This window comes from Martes martes, assembly GCF_963455335.1.
Source record: "Martes martes genome assembly, chromosome: 2".
NCBI lineage: Eukaryota > Metazoa > Chordata > Mammalia > Carnivora > Mustelidae > Martes > Martes martes.
The window spans coordinates 3,160,914-3,182,388 of record NC_137889.1 but is presented as its reverse complement, the minus strand read 5'-3'; the positions used below and the strand labels follow the sequence as shown (position 1 = coordinate 3,182,388).

At 43.7% G+C, this 21,475-nt stretch overlaps 1 protein-coding gene across 1 annotated transcript in view; it reads left to right on the top strand.

The window, feature by feature from the left end:
- CSMD1 (CUB and Sushi multiple domains 1) overlaps positions 1-21,475 on the top strand; it is a gene marked incomplete at both ends in the record, with an annotated part of 1,981,616 nt that overhangs the window by 1,624,449 nt on the left and 335,692 nt on the right. The window contains 4 exons of the mRNA XM_080796866.1: positions 1,392-1,607; positions 4,416-4,604; positions 14,023-14,192; positions 18,632-18,788. Coding sequence (XP_080652992.1) covers positions 1,392-1,607; positions 4,416-4,604; positions 14,023-14,192; positions 18,632-18,788 — 732 coding nt within the window. The remainder of the gene's footprint in view (positions 1-1,391; positions 1,608-4,415; positions 4,605-14,022; positions 14,193-18,631; positions 18,789-21,475) is intronic.

Here is a 21,475-nt window from a genome sequence, read left to right as displayed (position 1 = left end):
AGCATGAGCTGGGGGAGGGGCTGAAGCGGGGAGCCTGAAGCGGGGCTTGATCTCAGGACCCCAAGATCATGACCTGAGCCAAAAGCAGGCACCCAACTGACTGAGCCACCCAGGTGCCCCTGGGATAACATTTATACTTATCTCGGTTCCAAATTTACTCAGTATTATTACACATAACAGATCATTTATCTTCGTCATCCAGGGATGATTTCGGAGCAGATTTCATTATCTTCATTTTACAGGTAACTAGTGAAGGCCAGAAAATTGGTAATTTGTGCAAGAAATGTAGTTCATAAATACTGGATATAGCATTGTACCCTGGGTCTTTTCTGTAGGACCCAATCTGTCATTCCATAGTATGAAACTCTGATCACATAAATATCATGGACACACTGGCTTCACACTTAGCTTTGAACTCAACTTGATATTAAATGGACATATTAGATTATATACCCTGTATTACACTATGCTAGCATGTGTCATGAATGCATGTTAAGAATTTCTTTGGGGTGGCTGGGTGGCTCAGTCAGTTAAGCATCCCATTCTCGATTCTGGCTCAGATCGTGATCTCAGGGTCGTGAGATCGAGCCCCACATCAGGCTCAAGGCTCAGCTTAAGATTCTCTTTCACCCTTTGCCTCTGCCCCTCCCCACCACTCCTGCTTGTCTGCTCTCTTTCTCTTAAAAAAGAAAATAGAAAAAGTTCCTTGAAGGAAATTAAGAATAAAGAAGAAACAAATTGTGAGTGACCAAGAATTTGTCATAAAAATGAGTATTTTTATTTAAAAGGAGCTATTCGTAGTTAATTTTATTATTAGTAGCGTAGGAATCCACAATACTTTGTTGGTGTGGTTAATATGAGCACATGTGTGTAAGAGGAACATAAAACTGGGATCTCAAAGAATTCTTCCCCTAGTTGTGTAAGTTTATAGGCTAGATGTCCAACCTAAGATTTCATAAAGGATACTTTATCTGGTCCTTTATTCCTCTAGGATAAATGCTTTCCTGGTGACCTTTCCCACGTGCGGTGCACCGTAAACACCCCAGCGTGCTGTACTTGGGCGTCTGTGTCTGACTCGGGATCTGTGTCCTTCTCTGTCCCTACAGTCCTAATGTCGAATCTATAATTGTACCTGTACTTACATATACTTATTCATTATTTTGGCTACTTATCCCCTTCTTTCATTTCTAAATACATTCTATCCATTCCCTGTATTTTCCTTTGAAACTTCAAAGTGAAGTTTGCATATTAAGATCGTAGTTTGATTCAAGAACCTGGTGTTTCTAAGCCTAGAATAAAATATTTTCCCTCAACTGTTTACTGATCTCTCTCCCTCCCTCCCTTCCCTCCCTGGCTGTCTCTCTCCCTCTCTCCCTGTCTGCACTTCTCAGGTGTTCAGATGATGTTTCATACCTTCCACCTCGAGAGCTCCCACGACTACTTACTGATCACGGAGGATGGGAGTTTCTCCGAGCCCGTGGCCAGACTCACGGGCTCCGTCCTGCCGCACACTATTAAGGCAGGTTTGTTTGGAAACTTCACCGCCCAGCTTCGGTTCATATCAGACTTTTCCATTTCCTACGAGGGCTTCAACATCACGTTTTCAGGTACGTTGTTCTTGTCGGTGGTGTCTCTTCTCAGGCGAGGAGAGAACCTTTCATGAGAGCGTGTGTGTGCGTCCGTGCGTGTGCTGTGTCTGAGCAGCGGTGAGCCTTAGCTGGTGGGCAGAGGAGGCTGAACCTCCTGGAAGAAGTATGGGAAGACACCTACCCAGCGGCCACGAAATGACACTCCGCAAATTCTCATTCCTGCAAAACTGTCAATATCACTAAGTTCTCCTGAAAAACCCTTCTTGCTCACGTCTCCTCATCAATTCTATCAAAATCTCTGAGCCAACTGTCCTCACTGGGAGAGTCTCAGGGGGAGCCGGCACCTGATGATGTTGGCTCCTGCCCTGCAGTGGATGCCAGTGCTTGTCTGGAGAACCGCCTCGAGAGTGAAAAAAGCAAAAGAAGGGTGAGCACACACCGCTGAGGACGGGCTTTTCCTTCACTCCAGTGCAGTCGTGCACGCAGACAGCCATCTTCCAAAACTATGTACCGTGTTTAATTATGATACTTACATCGTATTTGTGCAGGGTTTCTGTTGTCTCAAACACTCTGCCCAACATGAATGGTGCTGTAAGTGGTATCACTGTGTTTTTATGGACAAGGAGAAATGACGCACACTTAAAAAGCGGTCAGCCATGCATGAGATGCACTCAATCACATGAGCCATGTTCAGTGACCGGATGATGGTCAGGGCCCTGCAAAAACACAGATACAGCCCTCACCATCACAAAGGGGGCTCCTGTTCTAGGATTCTGAGGGTTGTAAGCAGTTGCATACACTTGCATTTCTGCATATGATGCTTTGAAAAGGAGAGCGTTTTTTCAGCTTCACTCCTCACAGCCCGGAGCTGATGCTGTTTTTGTAAGGTAGTACCTGAGTCCCATAATCACCAGTGATTTCTTCTACTTTGAAGCTCTCATCAGTTCCTTAATGACCTCTGATGCCACTTACAAGATCCTTTGTCCCAATAGAGGGGTTTTTATCTGATCTCCTGTCGTAGCGCTGATACGCTTCGGCAAAGACCTTCTGTGCCTTCTCCCTTTCCACCAGCGGCAGGTGCATTTCCTGTGACTTACGCACAGTAGGAAGCTAATAATCACTTCTCTGTATTGCATGATCACTGGCAACATAGGCATTGAAGTGCTGTCTCAAAGAAAAGACTTCTCAGAGACTTTAAGATGCTCTGGACTATTCTATACTCCCTCTAATTACGACCAATTGCCATGTATCTTTATCTGACTTTGTTGATTTTTCCTGGCATTTCACTGCATTAGTGGAACTCTTGGGACGAGCTCAGATGACTCGATTTCTTGGAAATTTGCCGTAATCAAGGGTAATCATGAAATTGCCTGCTCTATGCAACAAAGACTTAAATCTTCCTAACACTAATGCCTAATGCCTCTAGATAGTCCTTCCTGGTGGGTCTCAATTAGGGCCACTGTGAGAATGTCGTTCCCTCTGTTCTCACTTTCATCAAGATCCAAAGTGAAGTTACACAGAACGCTTTAAAAGAAAGGAAGTGGTCTCGATGCAAGTCTGTGAATCCCTTCCCTAGGTGTTTCTCAGGAGTCGGTGTTGTTCCCACCATCTGTTTCTTAAATCCGTTGCTCCCAGCACAGAGCGGACAATAAGTCTTTGGATTACGGAAGGTCAGAATTCAAGTCTAGAGCTGACTTCTCGCACAAACTCCCTAAACAGACAAGCAAACAGACAACGGGCAAGACAAAACACACTTCTCTGGGTCTTTGAAGCTTTTTGAAATGGTTTTAAAATATTTTAAAACATTGGGGCACCTGGGTGGCGGAGTCCGTTAAGCACCCAACTCTTCATCTCAGCTCTGGTCTTGATCTCAGGGTCCTGAGTTCGAGGCCCGTGTCGGGCTCCGTGCTGGAGATTTAAGAAAAGATTTAAGAGGGGCGCCTGGGTGGCTCAGTGGGTTAAAGCCTCTGCCTTCGGCTCGGGTCATGATCCCAGGGTCCTGGGATCGAGCCCCGCATCGGGCTCTCTGCTCAGCAGGGAGCCTGCTTCCTCCTCTCTCTCTGCCTGCCTCTCTGCCTACTTGTGATCTCTCTCTCTCTCTGTGTCAAATAAAAAAAAATTAAAAAAATCTTTAAAAAAAAAAAAAAAAAAAAAAAGAAAAGATTTAAGAAATATTTAAGAAAATCTTATAAACATTTTTTTAAGTGATAAAAAATAACGGGGTAACAGTTGGGTACATGTGGAATGATTCGTTGGCACACACCCAATGGAAGAATGATTGGTAAAGCCTGCAGAAGGGATCGCCTTATCCAGGCTGTGTCACAGGCAAGCTCAGTCTGAAAAGAAAGACACACCCGGGAGGACGCGGCCAGTGCTGAGGTGCACTTGCTGTTCCGATGCGCTGAAGCATGATTTCATCTGCAGGGATTTGGCCTTGACATTGGCCGCCAACAATTGCCAGGGGCACCAATACAATGGGGTTTATTTCTTTAAGTGTCCAAATAAGCAGGAAGGTTATCATGCAAATGAAGAGCTTTCCCTTCTGGGACCTTTCAGATGCTTGCCTAAAATCTGTGTGGTTTTATGTCTGTTTTTCACCTGCTGGCCTGGCTTACTTCTGTCTTCTCTAGAAGGTTTTATCAGCGCGGCATTTCCCTCATCGTGAGACAGCTCACAGGACAAAGAGAAACATGTATAAGTTCTGGAGGAGTTTGAAGAAATGTATTTATGTACATATTTAATAACAGCCATTTTTTATTCTTGCTAAATACTTTTTGAGTATTTACCCTATTTCCCACAAACGCAATCTGTCTCTTCATGTCTCAGAGTATGACTTGGAGCCTTGCGATGATCCTGGCGTCCCTGCCTTCAGCCGGAGAATCGGTTTTCACTTCGGAGTCGGGGACTCTCTGACCTTTTCCTGCTTCCCAGGGTATCGCTTAGAAGGTGCAAGCAAGCTTACGTGCCTGGGTGGGGGCCGTCGTGTGTGGAGTGCGCCTCTGCCAAGGTGTGTGGGTAGGTGGTCACACGCTTTCATTTCATTCATCCAGCGGGGGTGGCGCGTGCTGGAGTCAGGACGCAGGGCCGGTTTGGCAAGGAAGGCGGGCGGGGGTTGGCGTGCCGGGCAGCGACGGGCACCCTGCTGCCCTGGGGACCTGAGCCCCTCTGGGCTGTGCCCCCCTTGTGGATACAGGCAGCTCTCTAGTCTTCTGCCTCAAGAAGGGTGAATCCAGAGCTTGTGCCAAGCATGATTATGAAGGACACGTGGACATGTAGCCGAAAATAATCTGGAACAAAAGGAAAGGTAAAAGCGGGAAGCCAGGCTGCGGTCACACAATCGCTGGCAATTCTATCACTTAAGAGCAGTGAGTGTCTCCCGGGATGATGACGGTGACAGTTTCAAAGACCAGTTGTGTTGTTCTCACTGTTCCGTTCAGCTCTCAGGTTGGGTGACCGTGGCCTGCTGCTGCCACGTGGGCGCTGTAGAAGCCTCCGGGCTGAGTTGGCCTCTGCGGTGTGTTCTTGAACAATTCAGGAGGGTTCCAGGAACAGGCGTCTTTAGTCTGTACGTTGAAACGGGGTGCTGTGCTAACACAGTGGGTTCAGGAGGTCGGCTCGGTGGGGCTGCACTTTCTGCTAGTCTGGGAACGAGCTGGCATAAGGCGCGGAGCAGAGCGGAGCTGTGTGGACAGGCCTCCCTGAACACGGGGTCCCACCTGCTCGTCTAGGTCTGGTTATCCCCCAAGAGGATGTCGACACCTGCCTCTCGGCCATGTTGCTGCTTGTGAAGGGATGACAGTCTGTTCTTTCAAGTTACAGAAAACGGCCTAATATCGTCGGGAGACGTCGCCACAGCCCACTTTAGCTCTGAGCCTTCTGAGTCACGGGGGTCCGTGACGCATCCTGCTCTAGGCCTCCCGGTTCCTACAATAGATGCAGGTGGCCAAGTCGTACAGATAAGATTTCATATAACTACTGGATTGTTAACTTAGTGAAACCCATTCTTCCCCCCATGGCAAAGAATCTCTTCAATTACCAGCATGGTTTAGGGATATTATTAATTTAACTGGTAATACCATCTTTTCGTGTTTTAATGATAGTCCCGCAGTCAGGACTTCCTTTACAGAAAAATTACAGAGGTGAACATGAATCAAATCATCTTCCTCTCTCGCCAGGGCACATGTCTGTCAACGTCTGTCATCTTGCTTTCTCCTAAAATAGTGGTTCTCACCTTTTCGGGGTTATGATTTTTAGTTGAGATTTGGATGTCATTTTTGAACAGGGTCTCAAGAAAAAGAGATACTTTGTACATGATCCTAGGAATTCCTAGGGTTGCCTAGAATCCACATTTCCCAAAACTACAATTATTGAACAAGACAGTTTAAGATCTGCATGAAACCCCTGACCCAATGAAATTGAGGCTTTGTCCCGCACACGTAACGTTCAGTAGTTTACCGATTATCATGTTCTGTTCCTGGTTACTCTGTTTTATATAGATTCATCATCTGTACACTGTCACTCTTGTTACTGGAGTTTTTACATTGTCCAAAATATAAAATAAGAATAAACAGTTGATATCCGTTGAGCCTAATTCTGGACGCCACACTGCTCTGACCTCTTTACACATATTGACTCATTTAATTCCCTGGAATTAATGAGGTGGGCACTGTTGCTGTCCCTTCAATTATACTGATGAGGACACTAAGAGGCAAAGGGTCTAGGACCTTTGCCATGGGAGGGAGTTCCAGATCTGAAAGCAGGCTTCTCCCTACTACCCTGCACAGAGACCACACGGGGGCCCGGCTGTGCCCTTCCCATATTTAGCCTCTTGTATTTTTCCCAGTGTTTCCTGAACTTCCTTCCAGCCCATCTGGCTACAAAGTCCCTATGCCTGTGTTTCTTCTTTTAAAATCACAGAAATAAGAGTGATCAATCCATAGCCAAAAGTTGCAAATCCATTCCAGAGAGCACAAGTGACACAGACAGGAAGAATGTCAACTGAATGACGAGCGTGCAATTTTGTTTTTCTCTAATAAGCTTCTCATCTGAAGTAGAATTTCTAATGAACACCTAAATTAAAAACTATTTTTCTCTTCATCAATTCACTCAAAATTCAAGAGAAATGATCTTTTCGTTTGCATTTATTCATTTTAGGGCTATTTCCACCTAATTATTTATTTAGGCTACTGGAAATAACATCATTCTGCACTCCACATGCATAACAAAATGTGCAAGCCCTTTCTTGTGCCCCCTTTTATATTACATTATGTGTATATCATTCAATATATGTCTTTTTTTTTCTTACAAGTTAAAGAAAAAGGTACTCAATTGGTCTAAGTAAAAATGAAGGTTTACTGGCCATTTGACTAAATAATCATAAATTGGGACAGCGTCAGGGGAGGTTTGATCAAGGTCTTGACTTTGTGACTGAGGCCTTGTTATCTGTGTTATCTCTCCTGTTATCTCTCAACCTGGGTGCTGGCTTTATCCTCAGGCTCCACATGCCCCTGGGGAAGCACTGGGCAGCAACCTGCTCTCCCCAGGGGGCTTTCTCAGACCAGGCTCCTACATCAGCGTCCAGTGCTGTAATGCCAACATCAAGCTGCCCAGTGAAACGGCTTTCCCAGGATGGCTTCTGGGTAATACCTGGATTGCCTCTGGTTGGCCCAAATAGAGTCATGTGCCTGTTCCTGACCAATCCCTAACCAGGACAATTTTGGTTATCTTAGGATATTTAGGGATCAACATGCATAGGTGTTGAAGAATGAGGAAAAGCACATATTTTATGATATTTGTGATATTTTGTGACATCTTGTTGGAAAAAAAAAGAAAAAAAAAAACCTGGGGAGAGGAGAGCAGACATGATTCAAATGGGTATCTACTAGAATGCCCTAATCTAATGTTGCATCTATGAACAGTTTTGAACACAACATTTTCTCAGGCAGAGTGTGATAAGCCTTAATTTCTTCATCTGATCAATTACCAAATAATATCTGCTCAGAGAATTAAAAAAAAAATATCAGTGAAAGTCAGAGTTATCCTGTTGTGGAATATCTGCATTAATTCTATTTTTTAGACGAAGTATAGTGTCCTTGGATGGAAGAAAATGGGGGAAAAAATTGACAATGTTAGCCTAAATTGTATAACAGATTACAGATATTTCAGAGAGGCATAGTAGAACAAAATAGCTTGCCTGTATTTTGATAAACTAAATTTAACCCTAAATCTTTTGACCAATTCTATCTAAATATTATATTCCTATGCCAACCAGTCTATTGTTTCCATTTGTTTCTTTAATTCTTAGTTTAAAACTTTGAAACAAAATTAAAAACTGAAACTAATCTCTGTTGAGTCTTAAAAGTTAACTCAATAATAGAATTAAATTAAGGAAATAAAGGTTCATAGGATAATAAATAGATTAAAATTTGGATCAGCATTATATGCAACTCATATATTTTTTGTAAAAATAAGATTGCACATTTTAAAAAATATATATATATATAAAATGGAGTTCATGTTTGCAGACTCTATAAACAATAAGACTTCATATACATAGTCATATATATATATAGTAATATATACATACATATGTGTGTGTGTATATGTATAATGATTCCATTTACTGATTTCTTTTTATTTAAGAACCAAAATATTGTTTGTTTGAAGTAGAAAGGAAGTAGGTTTTCTGCCTCCCTTTCATGGTCAAGCTACTTTCAATGTCTGTGCTCTGCAAACAGTTCTCTCAAAGCATATATACATATGTTAATTAATGTAAAATAATCAACTTACAAATTCAAAATGTTCTCAAAGACCCCCACTGCAATTTCCACAAAACTTGAATCTCCACCCCCAAACACCTTCACATTCAGCCACTTTGTTAAGAAAGTCCCCTCCCTGTGGCATGGGAGACACTGGGCTTCCTCACTTCTACTTAAGGGCAAGTCGGGCAAAGAGACTTGAATCCAGCTTCTTATGTGCGTAAGGAGCACAGACTCTGCTGTGGGCGGTGGCCTTCCAGCCTGCAGAGCTGTGAGGAGTGCATGCCTGTCGTTCAGGCCCTGACTGGGGTGTTGGGTTGGGGTAGCCTGAGCTGAAAAAGGTTGGCCTCACAGGTAGATACTTCTCACAGAATTTATGGAAAATCAATTGGCTCCTTTCTATTATGTTAATTTATTTTTAATTAGTTCATTTCCATTACGAAACTCTAAATGACAATCCGATTTTAATTATATTTTCAGTAGGTTCTTAATAAAAAGAACCAATGATTCATCTGAAGGAAAATGATATCCATTCATCTTAAAGTAATTTTAAATGGATTATTGAAAGAACTTAAAATTGATACATTTAATTGCTCCAGTAATGGAGATTAACAATAGATTCTTTCAACCAAGTTCACATATTTTTGAAATTCTAATGATTTAAATTTTGTAATATTCTGACCTCTGGCTTTTTACGGTTAGTGTCTTATTTTCCTTAATTATTTCCTATGGCATAGCGTCCCAGGGTTTAGGGGGGAGAGAGCCACGGCATTTTATTTGCTCTGCCGTTACTTACTTTGATTTTCCAGGGTGTCGGTCTAGATCAGGAAATCTAGAATTTGCGTTACAAGGCCACCTTCACCACACTGCCTCCTTTCTGTTTTCTTCTAGAGTCTTTAAGTCTCATTGCTTTCTCTTAGGCCATTTCTTCTTCTCCAAAGTGCCCTTCCTCTTGGACACCCACGTGCTCCGCACTGTTCGGAGCCTCTGACCGTAGTTCCGTGCAGCCGACATAGTCCCGGGGATCTGGCCGAGTCTGTTTGCAGCCAGACTGCCCACAGTTTTCTTAGATGACCCCCTACCTCATTCATGTCCATGAACCCCATAAACAGCCTGTCTGTCTCACACCCAGACTGTCCGTGTGTCCTAGCGCCGTGTCCCCCCACCCGCATCTCTCACCAGACCTTTGCTGTTGCCAACCCTGTCACAACACCAAATTGAGTAATGAACCAAGGCTCTCAAAATAAAAAGGCAAATCACGTTCCACCTTTAAAGTGTCATATTTTCTTATTGGTCTTGACATAAAAATCAGAAAACAACAACAATGACCACACGGGTTCACTGCAATAGTGTCAACCAAAACACACAACTGTTTAAACTTGAAGACAAAGGTAAAAGTCATGATTTAAAGAGGAAAAAAAAAATACGATTATATGACAGTCTGTTTGAAAGTCTTTGAAGAATGTAAAACAATACAAGTATATATGAAAATAGTTCATTGTATGTAAATATATAAAATGAAACACTGCCCTGAAATAGATTTTTAAAATATTAAGATACCAAGTTTGTATATTCTACTGGCAATTTCATACCCTCAGAGAAAAATTCACTTGAAAGACCGTCTTTAGGTGCTACACCAAAGTCCTCTAGAAAAATGAAAGTCTGTCCCTGGCCATGTTGATTTTGATTCAGTTACAGATGTATATAAAATAAAGGAATTATTGTTGAATGTTTGCTTAGAAATTTCCCTCGTGTCTTGGGCGGAGAAACAGTTGCTCTGAAACTAGGGAGATGTTATTTTTCAGGGGGAAGGAAGAAGTGACATGCAGGAGTGTGGTGGGTGTTGGCTTCCGTGCTGTCTTTCAACAACCTCTCTTGTCTGCAAAGGGTTACCAGTCACAACAGCCAAGCAATTCCTCCCATCTGTTATACCCTAGAGTGCACTTAATTTGCACCACTTATATATCTGCCTTAAAACAACATCCCAGCATCCAAATCCTAATAAAAGGATATGTAAGTGGGCTCCTGGGTGGCTCCGTTGGTTAGGCGTCTGACTCTTGATCTCAGATCAGGTCTTGATCTCAGGGTCCTGAGTTCAAGCCTTACATTGGGCTCCATCCTGGGTGTGGAGCCTACTATAAAAGATATGTAAAATTACAAAATTATATCTTTAGATTTAATAGGTTTTTTTTCCCTTCTCATGTCTCAAATGCCAAAGTGCCCTTTCTAGTCCTCCCTTGTTATGTGAAACAAGTACATGTGTGGTTAATGTCTTAAATGCTAATGTGAAAACAAATACCTCCGCTTAATTGATCACCTGTTGCTCCAAATAAAAGTCCCTACAGATATACTCCCATCTACAGCAAATCCATGCTATCTTAGTGTCACTGTGGCTCATAATTAATAATACTATGAATAATTAACCGTGAAGTGTTTCATCATTAATTAGGATAAGAAAAGGGCACGATTCTATTCCTAAGTACAGAGAGCTTATATCAAATCAGTAATTGATCTGCACTAGTTTTGTGATCTTGGGGAAAGCTCTCAGTTTTCAAACTATTCTGTTTTTAGTTTCCTCACCTATAAAATGTGGTTTTATGAACCTGTTAGACAAGGTTACCCTGAGGATTCCATGAGTCCCTGTAGATGAAGAACTTAAAAAAAACATGGGACACACACTGCAGTGATTAGAATTCACACATCAGCCTCGTCATGATAGAGTGTCACCTTTGAAAAATGGTACTTCTGCCGAGTCTGTCCGATTTCCCCGTGTGGCAGATCTGTGGAGGGAGAGAAAAGAGCAGGAGCATAGTGATGTGAGACGAAAGAAGGGGTTTCCAGCCGTAGTGAGCACAAGAGAACAAACCCTGCTCTCCACAAACGCAGAGCCCCAGAAAGAGCCGGTAGTCGGAGACAGCGGCACAGCCCTGCCTTCGGGGTGGGTGAAACCCAGCCAGTCGATTCTCCTGGGCTTTGCTTTCCTCCTGGAATGCCCGCGAAGACAAGCTACGACTGCGCTTACATATCTCCACGGCTACCTGACGGTGGCAAAGCTCTCAGTCCACACTTTGGGTTCAAGACTTACCACTGTGTCCAATTAATTGCCCCTTCTGTGTTCCAACCCTCCCTCCATCCTCCTGACCTCATTCAGTCAGGAAGGAAGACCACGGCCTCTCCTGATGACCAGATGGTGACGGGGGGGCGGGGCAGGACCCTCATTATCCTGTTCACCTCCAGCCCACCCCCAGGGAGGTTTGACTCGGGACTGCCTGTATTGGCAGGGGACGTGCAGCGCACACGGAGCTAGTGGACTTGATACGTGCGAACGCATGCTGAACCCGAGTAAACCCAACTGGTTATCACAGCCAGAAAAGTGCTTCTTCAGATGTTTTTCTTAGACTAAAAATAATCTATTTGCCACTATATCAGTATTTTTCCATCTTCCACTGAAAGGCTTTCCCCCCCCAGACTTACAAAGTAATGGATAGAAGAACTTAAATTTGATTTTTGAGTCTCATTTTATTGATCTCTGTCAAATTCAGTTTTAAATAACAATTCCTGATATGTGTGACTAGGTTTTATATTCCAGTTATCAGAATGCAATTGAGTTTCTTTTTTTAATTCTTTATAAGTCTGATACCTTTACCAAGGTTGAACCCCGCCCCCCAACAATTCCATCCACAAAGCAGCCAAAGGATACTCTACTTTGATGTTTTCATGTTCTTTCCTTTATTTTGGATTCTATGTTAAAAAAATTCTATTCCTTTTAGACATTAAAAAAGGCAAAACATATACAACAAGGCCCATGTATTATTACTATTTCCAGGGGGATTACATACCGGAAATGCTTGTTGAATTTAACGTATAAACCCCACACGTCTTTGGGACACCTGGGTGGCTCAGTCAGTTGAGCATCTGACTCTTGATCTGAGCTCAGGTCTTGATGTCTGGGTCCCGAGCTCAAGCCCCGCATTGCGGTCTGTGCTGGGCATGGACCCTGCTTTAAGGAAAAAAAAAAAAGAAAAAAGAAATCCGACTTCCCACCGTTCAGAGACCACCAAGGCACAGTCCTGAGACTGAGCACCCATTTTCATATCCCGCGTGAGGGATGCACCACGTGCTTTCTCCCCATCTTTTTTCTTTTCTTAAAAATTTTTAAAAGAGTATTGTAATTAAACATATATAATTGTATGTAAATATAATAATACACATATATCTATAGTTTTAAAAAATATTGTGAAACCCCACTTCCATTGTGTTGGATCACCGTTCCCCCCACTGTCCAGCAAAGCCCACCTTTGTGTCTTCAGTCAGGGAGAGGTAAGGGGAGGCGAGCCCGAGCTCTCGTGTGTTTTCCTCCTTGACTTTCTCCCCACCCTTCTGTGGGGGCCTTTATGAGACCCAAGTGCACAGATCCACAGGAGCTGATCTTCAATCTCTTAAATTTCTTCTGGCACGCAGGCTAGGGGATCATGCTAGAGGTGTGGCTGATTGTATTAATTGTTAGACGAGGATGGAGATGTCAGAGAAAATCACAATTATGAAAATGGGTACACACACGATGTCCTCCAAAGTTACAGAACACCACACAAAACGAACACCGCGAGCCCCTCTCACCCTCCCCACCCCCACTGCGTATGTCCACTTTCCCACATGACCATTATTCTTCACACTCATACTTACGTTGTTGATTTAAAAAAAAAAAAATCACTGCACTTGGAGCACTGGGTGTGGTGCTTAAACAATGCATTTTGGAACACTGAAGAAAATTAAATTAAATTTTAAAAAAAATCATTGCACTTGGCACGCAGTATGGCCAATAAGTTATTTGGTGCCGAATCCCATGGAGCTCTTTTATCTCTCTCTCTCTCTCACACACACACCCACACGGAATCTCTGTTATTTTATGAACATTTTGGACTGATTGGATTTTAAAGCTCGAGTCTTTCAGCTAAACTGTTCACTTTCAAGGTGAGCTGGGAGCTTAAGTGACTTTCTCTGAGTTGACAGAAAGTGGAGAGTTACGTTTATTTTTATTTTTTTACCTGGATTTAAGCTGTTCTACGCAAATTGGATCTAGAAGTGAATGACCTTCTGCTTTCCTCGGGAGAAGGGGAGAAGAAGCTAACATGTACCTCCAACGAATGGTCTTTTGTTCTGGGACATGATGCAGACAGTCTCAGGGCAGTGACATAGGAGTGGTTTTCTCCATCATAGGTCGCCTTCCCATGTGTACAGGTTGATGCCACAAAATACGAAAAAGTCAGGAAGTTACTTCCGTACAACGGAGCCATTGCACTGGAATCAGTGGGGATGTTTCACGAGGTAGAAATGAGACGTGGGGAGGGCGGGCTGTGACTGCCCTGCGACACAGCCAGTGAGCTTGGGCAGTGACTTTATTCTAGATCTCTCCGTGGGATTGCAGGCTGCTTCCGTGGTACAAGAGGTATCCTATGAAAAGAAACAAGAAATCTTGGAAATGGATAAGTGGAGGATATTTCCTGTCCAGTTGGTAAACAGTAAAAAAAAAAAAGTCACAAATCTAAAAAACAATGTATTGATGAGAAACATACATTGAGAGAGGAGAGGGCTGTCATGATTGTAGAATTGTTCTGTGTTAAAATCAGTAATTCCGCTTTTGAATTCTTTCTTTTCTAATGTCCTATTTATTGTAGCTGAATGTGGAGCAAGTGTCAGAGGAAACGAAGGAACGTTGCTGTCTCCAAATTTCCCATCGAACTATGATAATAACCACGAGTGTATCTACAGGATAGAGACGGAGGCCGGCAAGGGGATTCATCTCAGGGCGCGAAGCTTCCAGCTCTTTGCAGGAGACACTCTAAAGGTAAACAGGCTGGAACGGGACTTCATCTCGTCTCCAGGGACCGATTAAAATAAGTGTCCATCTGTACACACAGAGATGTATACACGTCAACGTACCGTTAGAGATACACAGTGTTTCCAGCTACTTACCCGGTTGGTCTGTGAAGGTGTTCCTCAGGGTCCGCAGCCCAGGCTCTGATCTGTCTTCGTCTGGATTCCTGGACCGAACGTTTGTGAGCTGTGTGTCTTGGACACAGGATTTGATGTTTGTAATTGAGCTTCCTTGCGTGTAAAACATAGGACGATACCTATCTTTGGAGGGCGTTAGGACGTTTAAGTAGTACGCTGTTGTAGATGTTTCTGGGATTGTGCCAAGCACACGGTTGTAATTATTAAAGCTACATTGTCTGTGGTCATTCTCGATTTTGAAATGGGCTCACGGCATCCAGAGTGAGAAGGATTTAGATGTAATAGTGGAAGCAAGTTCAGCCAGCAGGCCTAGAGCACAAAGCGGCGCTCACACGGAGAAGCCACACCAGGACGAGACACAATGTTAGTGGACGAGTCTGTGCTGTGTTTCCAAGACTCAGGGCTGTGCTTGGAATGGAACCAGAAGCCAGGGTTCTGTGCATAGCAGGATACGAGTGTCAGAGCCTCCAGAAGACCCTCTGGGCAGCAGGACCCAGCACACCTCCCACGCTGTAGGTGGATTCCGGGAAGCAAAGGCAGGAGAATTGGGTTCTGGGGACATTCAGGTCTAGGTTTTTTTGTTTGTTTGTTTTTTATTTTTTTTTTAAGATTTTATTTATTTATTTGTCAGAGAGAGAGAGAGAGAGAGAGAGTGAGCACAGGCAGACAGAGTGGCAGAGGGAGAAGCAGGCTCCCCGCAGAGCAAGGAGCCCGATGTGGGACTCCATCCCAGGACGCTGGGATCATGACCTGAGCCGAAGGCAGCCGCTTAACCAACTGAGCCACCCAGGCATCCCTCAGGTCTAGGTTTGATCTATGAAATCCCAGCTCTAACTGGGAAGCCCCCATAGCTCCTAAAGCTTCTAGTATAGTCCCCCACCTCTCCTATAACTTCAAGAAAACCGAGGCCCTTTCAGGGTCTGGGGCCAGGGAGGAGACATTTGGAGAGCGAGCGCACACCAAGATGGGCATCGACGAATGCCAGATACTACCCGATCTATCTCCCTGCTCGGTCCAGTGAGGAACAAGCAACTGGCCCAGGCCACACAGCTGAGCTGTGGTGAGAGAGAGACACTTGTCCATTCTCATCCCTTTGTGAAGTTCTTGGGTTTTCCACTTATGTTGACCTCTGCATGGATTCACATGCCGACACCGCGCAAGGTCAGGGGAGTCCACGCAGCTTAAGCAGCAGGCAGTAGGAGCAGATTCAAAGAGCCCCTGAAAGGGAAACATCCTTTTGTCATCCCGTTTGTCATCCATTTGCAACATGGTTAAAGAGGGACCCCTCCAGGACCGCACCTGACTTCATGAGCTTTTGCGCGCAAGCTCAAGAGATACTTAAAGCCTGGGGGGCCTTCCTCCCTCCTAAGCCCAGCTCGACTAGTTCAGTGTCGTTGTTGAGCAGAGTGGCTATATTCCAGTCCTTCGGTAGTAACCGTCCTTCCAAAGCTCATGCTGACGTCGTGAAGCTCTGTAATGAAGAAGTGATTTTCAGGCAGGAAACTAGTATGTTCTCACTGATCTAAAAACAAACAAACACACAAACTTGTTTCATAAGTAACCATTTTCTAAGTTCTTTGATAACTTTAAACTTAGCAGTCAGTAAGCCTTTAGAGAAAACTTTCAGGTAACAGTTAAGTGCAGTTGGTGCAGGTGAATGATTTGGAGATACTGCACGTTGGTAAATATTACTGCCGTGGGAGGGGGATGATGTTCATCTGTGATATCTGCAGTTTTAAGCTGCTGGTTATACAAAAAGCAAAAACAAAAACCTGGCTTATCCCACTTAATTGCAGAGAAACCATCAATCATCTGAAATACCTAAGTGTCTTGCAAGCATATATTTTATTGAATATGAGAATAAATATCTCAGTGTTGAAAACAGTTCAAGTGGGATTATCTTATTTTTTAGCTTCAAATCCTGTTCACACTGCTCCCTCATACATAGTGTGATCCAATAAGAAAGACCAACATTTTATAGACATAGATCCATGCACAAAAACGTGCTGTTTTCTTGCTTCATATGGAAAGAAAAATCATGGAAAGGAAATATAGCTTGAATGAAAATGTCATGAAGGACTATGTAATGGAAAGTGAAGTGAACTTGGGATATTTGGGGTATGGCTGCTGTCACACTGGAAAGGGCTCCCCAGTACCTCCAGCCTTGGGGCTCCAGGTCTCGCCACGAGGTCTCCTAATTCGTGAGCATCTGCTAACTGGGCTATTCCCCTCTGAGCTTAAGGCATTGATTAAATGCCAAAGCCTGAGAAGCATTTGTGATGTAAATAGTTACAGCCCTGTATTGACATATGACTCAAGGAGCATTTTTCTAATACCTAAGAGGAAAGCTTTGATTCCAGGGGCATGTAGGTGACAGGTGGTATGCTGAACACTAATGACTTGTTCCTAATTTAATTGCAATTAAAAACCAAGCCTTCTGACTTCCAGTACTATCTGGGTTGACATGTGTGATCGAAGCAAAACTTGAATCCAGATTTCCACCTTGAGGGAGCTGAGAAAAGGAGGCTCGGTGTAGCCGGTGACTCCGTCTTCCTGACGTTTCCACCGGCTCATTGCCGGTAATGTCAACAAACACGACAGAATTTTTTAGTGTTGTAGTTTGGAGGATGCTGGGAGCTGGCTGCAGTCCAAATGACCTTTGTCATCTGTGCCGAGCTCCTGGCCAAGCCGGTGGAGGCCACTCAGGACAACGCTTCAGAACTCAAGGAAGGAGCTCACAGGAGTGTTTTCTTGCCCGAATGCTCCTCAGTTCTGTGGGTTTCTGTGGCTTGCAGAGAATTGTGTGGTATGTGGAGTGCCATGAGACCTTTCCGGGAAGGCCTGGACGTTTTCTTTCTGAGCCGGATTCCTCTGGGTTTAAAACTCATTAAAGTCTGGGTGTCACTGACCTTGTCCGACACACCCCCATACTAAGCCAGGCGGGCCATGCTCTTTCCAGCGGGCGCCAGTGGCTGGGCGGACTGTAAGTCACCCGACTCCACTCTTCCAGCATCTGCCCGTTTAACTGGGAAAAAATAAAGTGATAACTTACAGAGTTGATTTTTCCAAATGCATTGTCTTCTTTTCGGATTCTGTATGTGTGTGAGTCCATTGATGGGGGTTGTGGTTATACACAGACTAGAAGCGAGCTAAGAGAAGACAAGGAAGAATTAATCTGTGTGAGAAGGAAGACAGTGGGGAACTAAATAGGCATTAAAGGAGTCTGCTGAGTCTTCTGTGCCCTTTATTTAATTAAAATTTTTTGAATCAAGAAAAACGGGATACATACATATGCATGCTATCTTCTAGGAGTCCGTCGTCTGCACCGGTGTGGTTCCTTGCTATGGACTACTGCAGTAGTTCAAAGAGGCAAACAGATTAACTATCCCACTATTCGTTCTAGTCTTGATAGTTTCCTGGGGGCATCGGGGACCCTCAGCGCTGAACCCTTCCTGAAAGCAAACACGGTCAGTCCTGGCCTTAGCAGGAAGCAGACACGGCCGTGCCCTAAACTGACACAGTCCCCACTGAGGTCATCCATCCCCAGGGTAGCCTACTGTGGGGAAACTTGGGGGCACCACCCAGAATGCCCCCCTCCCTTACCCCTCACGTCCATGCAAAAGCAAGCCTGTCTAATTGCCTTCCAAATATTTGTGTAAGCGTGCGTGCTTACAACCACCTAGGAAGGTAAAGTCAAGTACAAAGTGTTTCAGAGCAAGGCCATGTTGTGTCTGTGACATTATTACATGATGGGATTCTTTTATTTCAACTAATTCAAGACTCAAGTCACCTCCAGCTCAAAGGCCACAGAATGTGACTGGATCCCCATGTCCTGTCTTGTCTTGTATTACACCCGGGTAGGAGAGCGCAGGGAGAGATGAGATGTCTGATGACTTACAGGGTAGTTCAGAGACCACGTCATCCCTAAAATAGCATAGGTCCCTTCAGTCTTGGGAAGTAGATTCTGGGGGAGGGGGACAAAGGGAAATAATGGAACTCGGAAATGCCAATAAATATTTCTTTAATTTAGGTAAAATAGAAAGAATGCCCAAAGTGATGAGGGTAGAATGAATGGACCACAAATGAGCTCTTTTCTCTTTCACGTGGATGGTGAAGGTAAAACTTAGAGGAAAAAGACTTGTTTCTCAGTGTCACGCATTCACCTTCCACTGAACCGTCAGCCTTTCCCAAGTCCCACACAAAGTCACATCTTTGAAGGTTCGGATGTCTTGTTGGCGTCGCTAACACACAAACGTGACGGCTTCTCCTTAGGTGTATGACGGAAGAGACAGTTCGTCCCGTCCGCTGGGGGCCTTCACCAAGAACGAGCTCATGGGGCTGGTCCTCAACAGCACGTCTAACCACCTGTGGCTTGAGTTCAACACCAACGGGTCCGACACGGACCAGGGCTTCCAGCTCTCCTATACGAGTAAGTAGCACAGGACAAAGCATTGCATTTCGTTTTATTTTCTCGGGATGCGTCTATGCCTTAGTGCTTTTTTTTTTTAACTTAGCTGATCAATTTTAAATATTGATTTTTTCCTCTCCTCTGGTCTCTCTACTGTGTTTCAGTTTGCCGTTTAATTCTTAACTGAGACACGTTTCCAGAAGTGATAGTTTGAGACTTATTGTCTTGGAAATATTAATATTTTCATAAGATAATGGCTGTACCTGAAAAGAAAATATCACGGCATTTAAGAGCTCCTGGGCTTCAAAAATGCTGATTAGGATATAGTGCACAATGACAGAGTCACATGTGTGTATCTGAAAGGTTTAGAGTGAATGTTTGGTGTGATTAACAGGAACAATCTTGGGTCGCCGAACCTACGTCAGTACTTCACTGCCACGTCTATTTATCTATCAGCAGGATATAGTAGCATCTATATATTATAGAACATAAACTGTGTGTGCGTAACATATATAGTCACAGATACGTATAAATGCACATGTACCGTGTCATAATGTAAAACAACCTTGTGTACTAAACTTGCTCTTGGCACCACTGATGTCCTAAACATAAAAAATTTCAGTATTTGCCAAAGATAGCAGGTGCACGAGCTGCTGGATCCAGGCTCTGATCCCAGGCGCCGATTGAAGCAGTGTCCTGTAGTGCCCCCTTATTAATGCACTTCATTGTAGAAAAAAGGTGTCTGGAGATGAATGTGGAGAAGACAAAGAAGGTATAAAATAAAGGAGGGAAAGAGATGGTGCTTTCAAAAACAGGAAAGTGCAATATGATCTCTGTTATTTCCAACACTTTTAGTTCCAAACAAGTAACGTAAAACATGCAGCTCTGTGGTGTGCATCACTAATTAAAGTGAAGTGATCAATGAACTAAAATGCTTAAAAGGTAGAAGATAGTCCAATCCTGCATTAATCTGATGCTTAAACATACTGATAATGCCAGCACCATGACAAAAAACATAAAATTTTGGATTTTTTCAGCATGAAAGCATATTAGTGATCTTCGAGATTGATTTCTTTATTTGACAGATAAGCAGGAGGCTGGAAGTGATAGTAATTATCCAGACACAGAGCTAATCCGGGTGCCTCAAAGGAAGATTAATCTCCCCAAACTCCCTTGGTGGGAAAAATTACAGGGGACGGGCCCTAAGGCTTTAGACAAAAATAGAAGTAGAGACCTGTCATCATGAGAAAACCTATTTTTCATGCTCATGAAAATAACCATTTACGAGATTCCGTACACAGCAATATATGAATTATATGGTATGCAAAATAACTTAGCACCAGTGGGCATTCTAAAATCACTTTATAATTAGAATTCTACTTTTCAGAATTTCACTTTGAAACACGTTTCAAAGAGGTCTTGTAAAACAAACCCTTTTGCTCACTTTCAGGTAAGACGTACACTGTTGTGATCTCCTTTTTCCTTTGGCTTTGAGTTCCCCGTCAGTTCGTTCGTGGTCTCTGTTCTGTTACGCAGACGCGCTAATCCCCACTTGCGAGCTATTACGCTCATTTTAGGGGCTTAGAGGAATATGGATACTTGAGAAAGAAACCAGCCTGGAAACTCTTCGGTAACTTTCTGGGTTTATTGCAACTGAGGAGGAGTTCCAGGCACACTTGGCTTGTTCCTGCGATTTTGCTGTTGCCTTAGCTTATCTGGAAAACCGTGCCTCGAATTATGGTTCGTCCCAGAGAGAAGAAAGCATTGGCCTGTGTGTTTCCCTGTCACTGGGCATGTCCACGTCCTCATCCCCAATACCAACCAAGGTCTGGATGTAACTGAGCCCGATGGGACTCTTCCTCCACTCCTCACAGAAAACCTGTCGCGCGAAGCTTCTGTTTTGTGTCCCATCTCGATCCGAGTCTTGGCTTCCTGTTTTCTCTCTGTTTCCAACTGGAGTAATTCTTCATTTATGAACACTTGCTATATATTCATTTATAAACACTTCCTATATTCTTGTGGTTGTGCCGAAGATATCCAGAAGCAAGTTCGTGCTTTCTGGAATTTCAAGCAAGGGGATTGATCATCAAGGAGGGAGTTCCTTTACTGTTTCCAGAATTCTGACTTGCCTTTTATTTTCCCAAAAAGTAGTTAAGAAGGTCCATGGGTCCTACAAATGTGTGGCCGGGTTGCAATGAGAAGGGGCTTCTTCTGTGTATGACGCCCACCTTCCCTCATCACGAGGGGTTCTTTCCATGGGCTGTTCTCAGCTCCCCGCAACGTCACATGGCTGTTGTGAGCCCGTGTTTCTACCTGGTAGCTGGCATAGCTCCAGGACCGTTTGCTGTGTCCCTGTTTCTCTGGGTGACTTTAGGAAAGCTGGAATCTGTGGTCTGTGATCTCTTTATGGACACTTTCTAATTATATGGACTTTTCCCCTTTACTTTACTTTATTTTATTTATTTATTTATTCTTTTTACCTAGCAGCACAAACTTTCTGATTTTTTCAGTAGACAGAGTATTGGCAATGATTGGTATTTAGCTCTGAGTAGAACCGATTTGACAGGAGTAATTATCTTTCCTGCGTGTTTTCCCTTTTCGCCTCCACCTACAGAAACACAGATGCTCCCTAGGTGCAATTTTTGCTTGCAAGATGGTCCTTGATCTGTAACATACTGCCAGCTGGGAAAATATATTTGTAATATAGA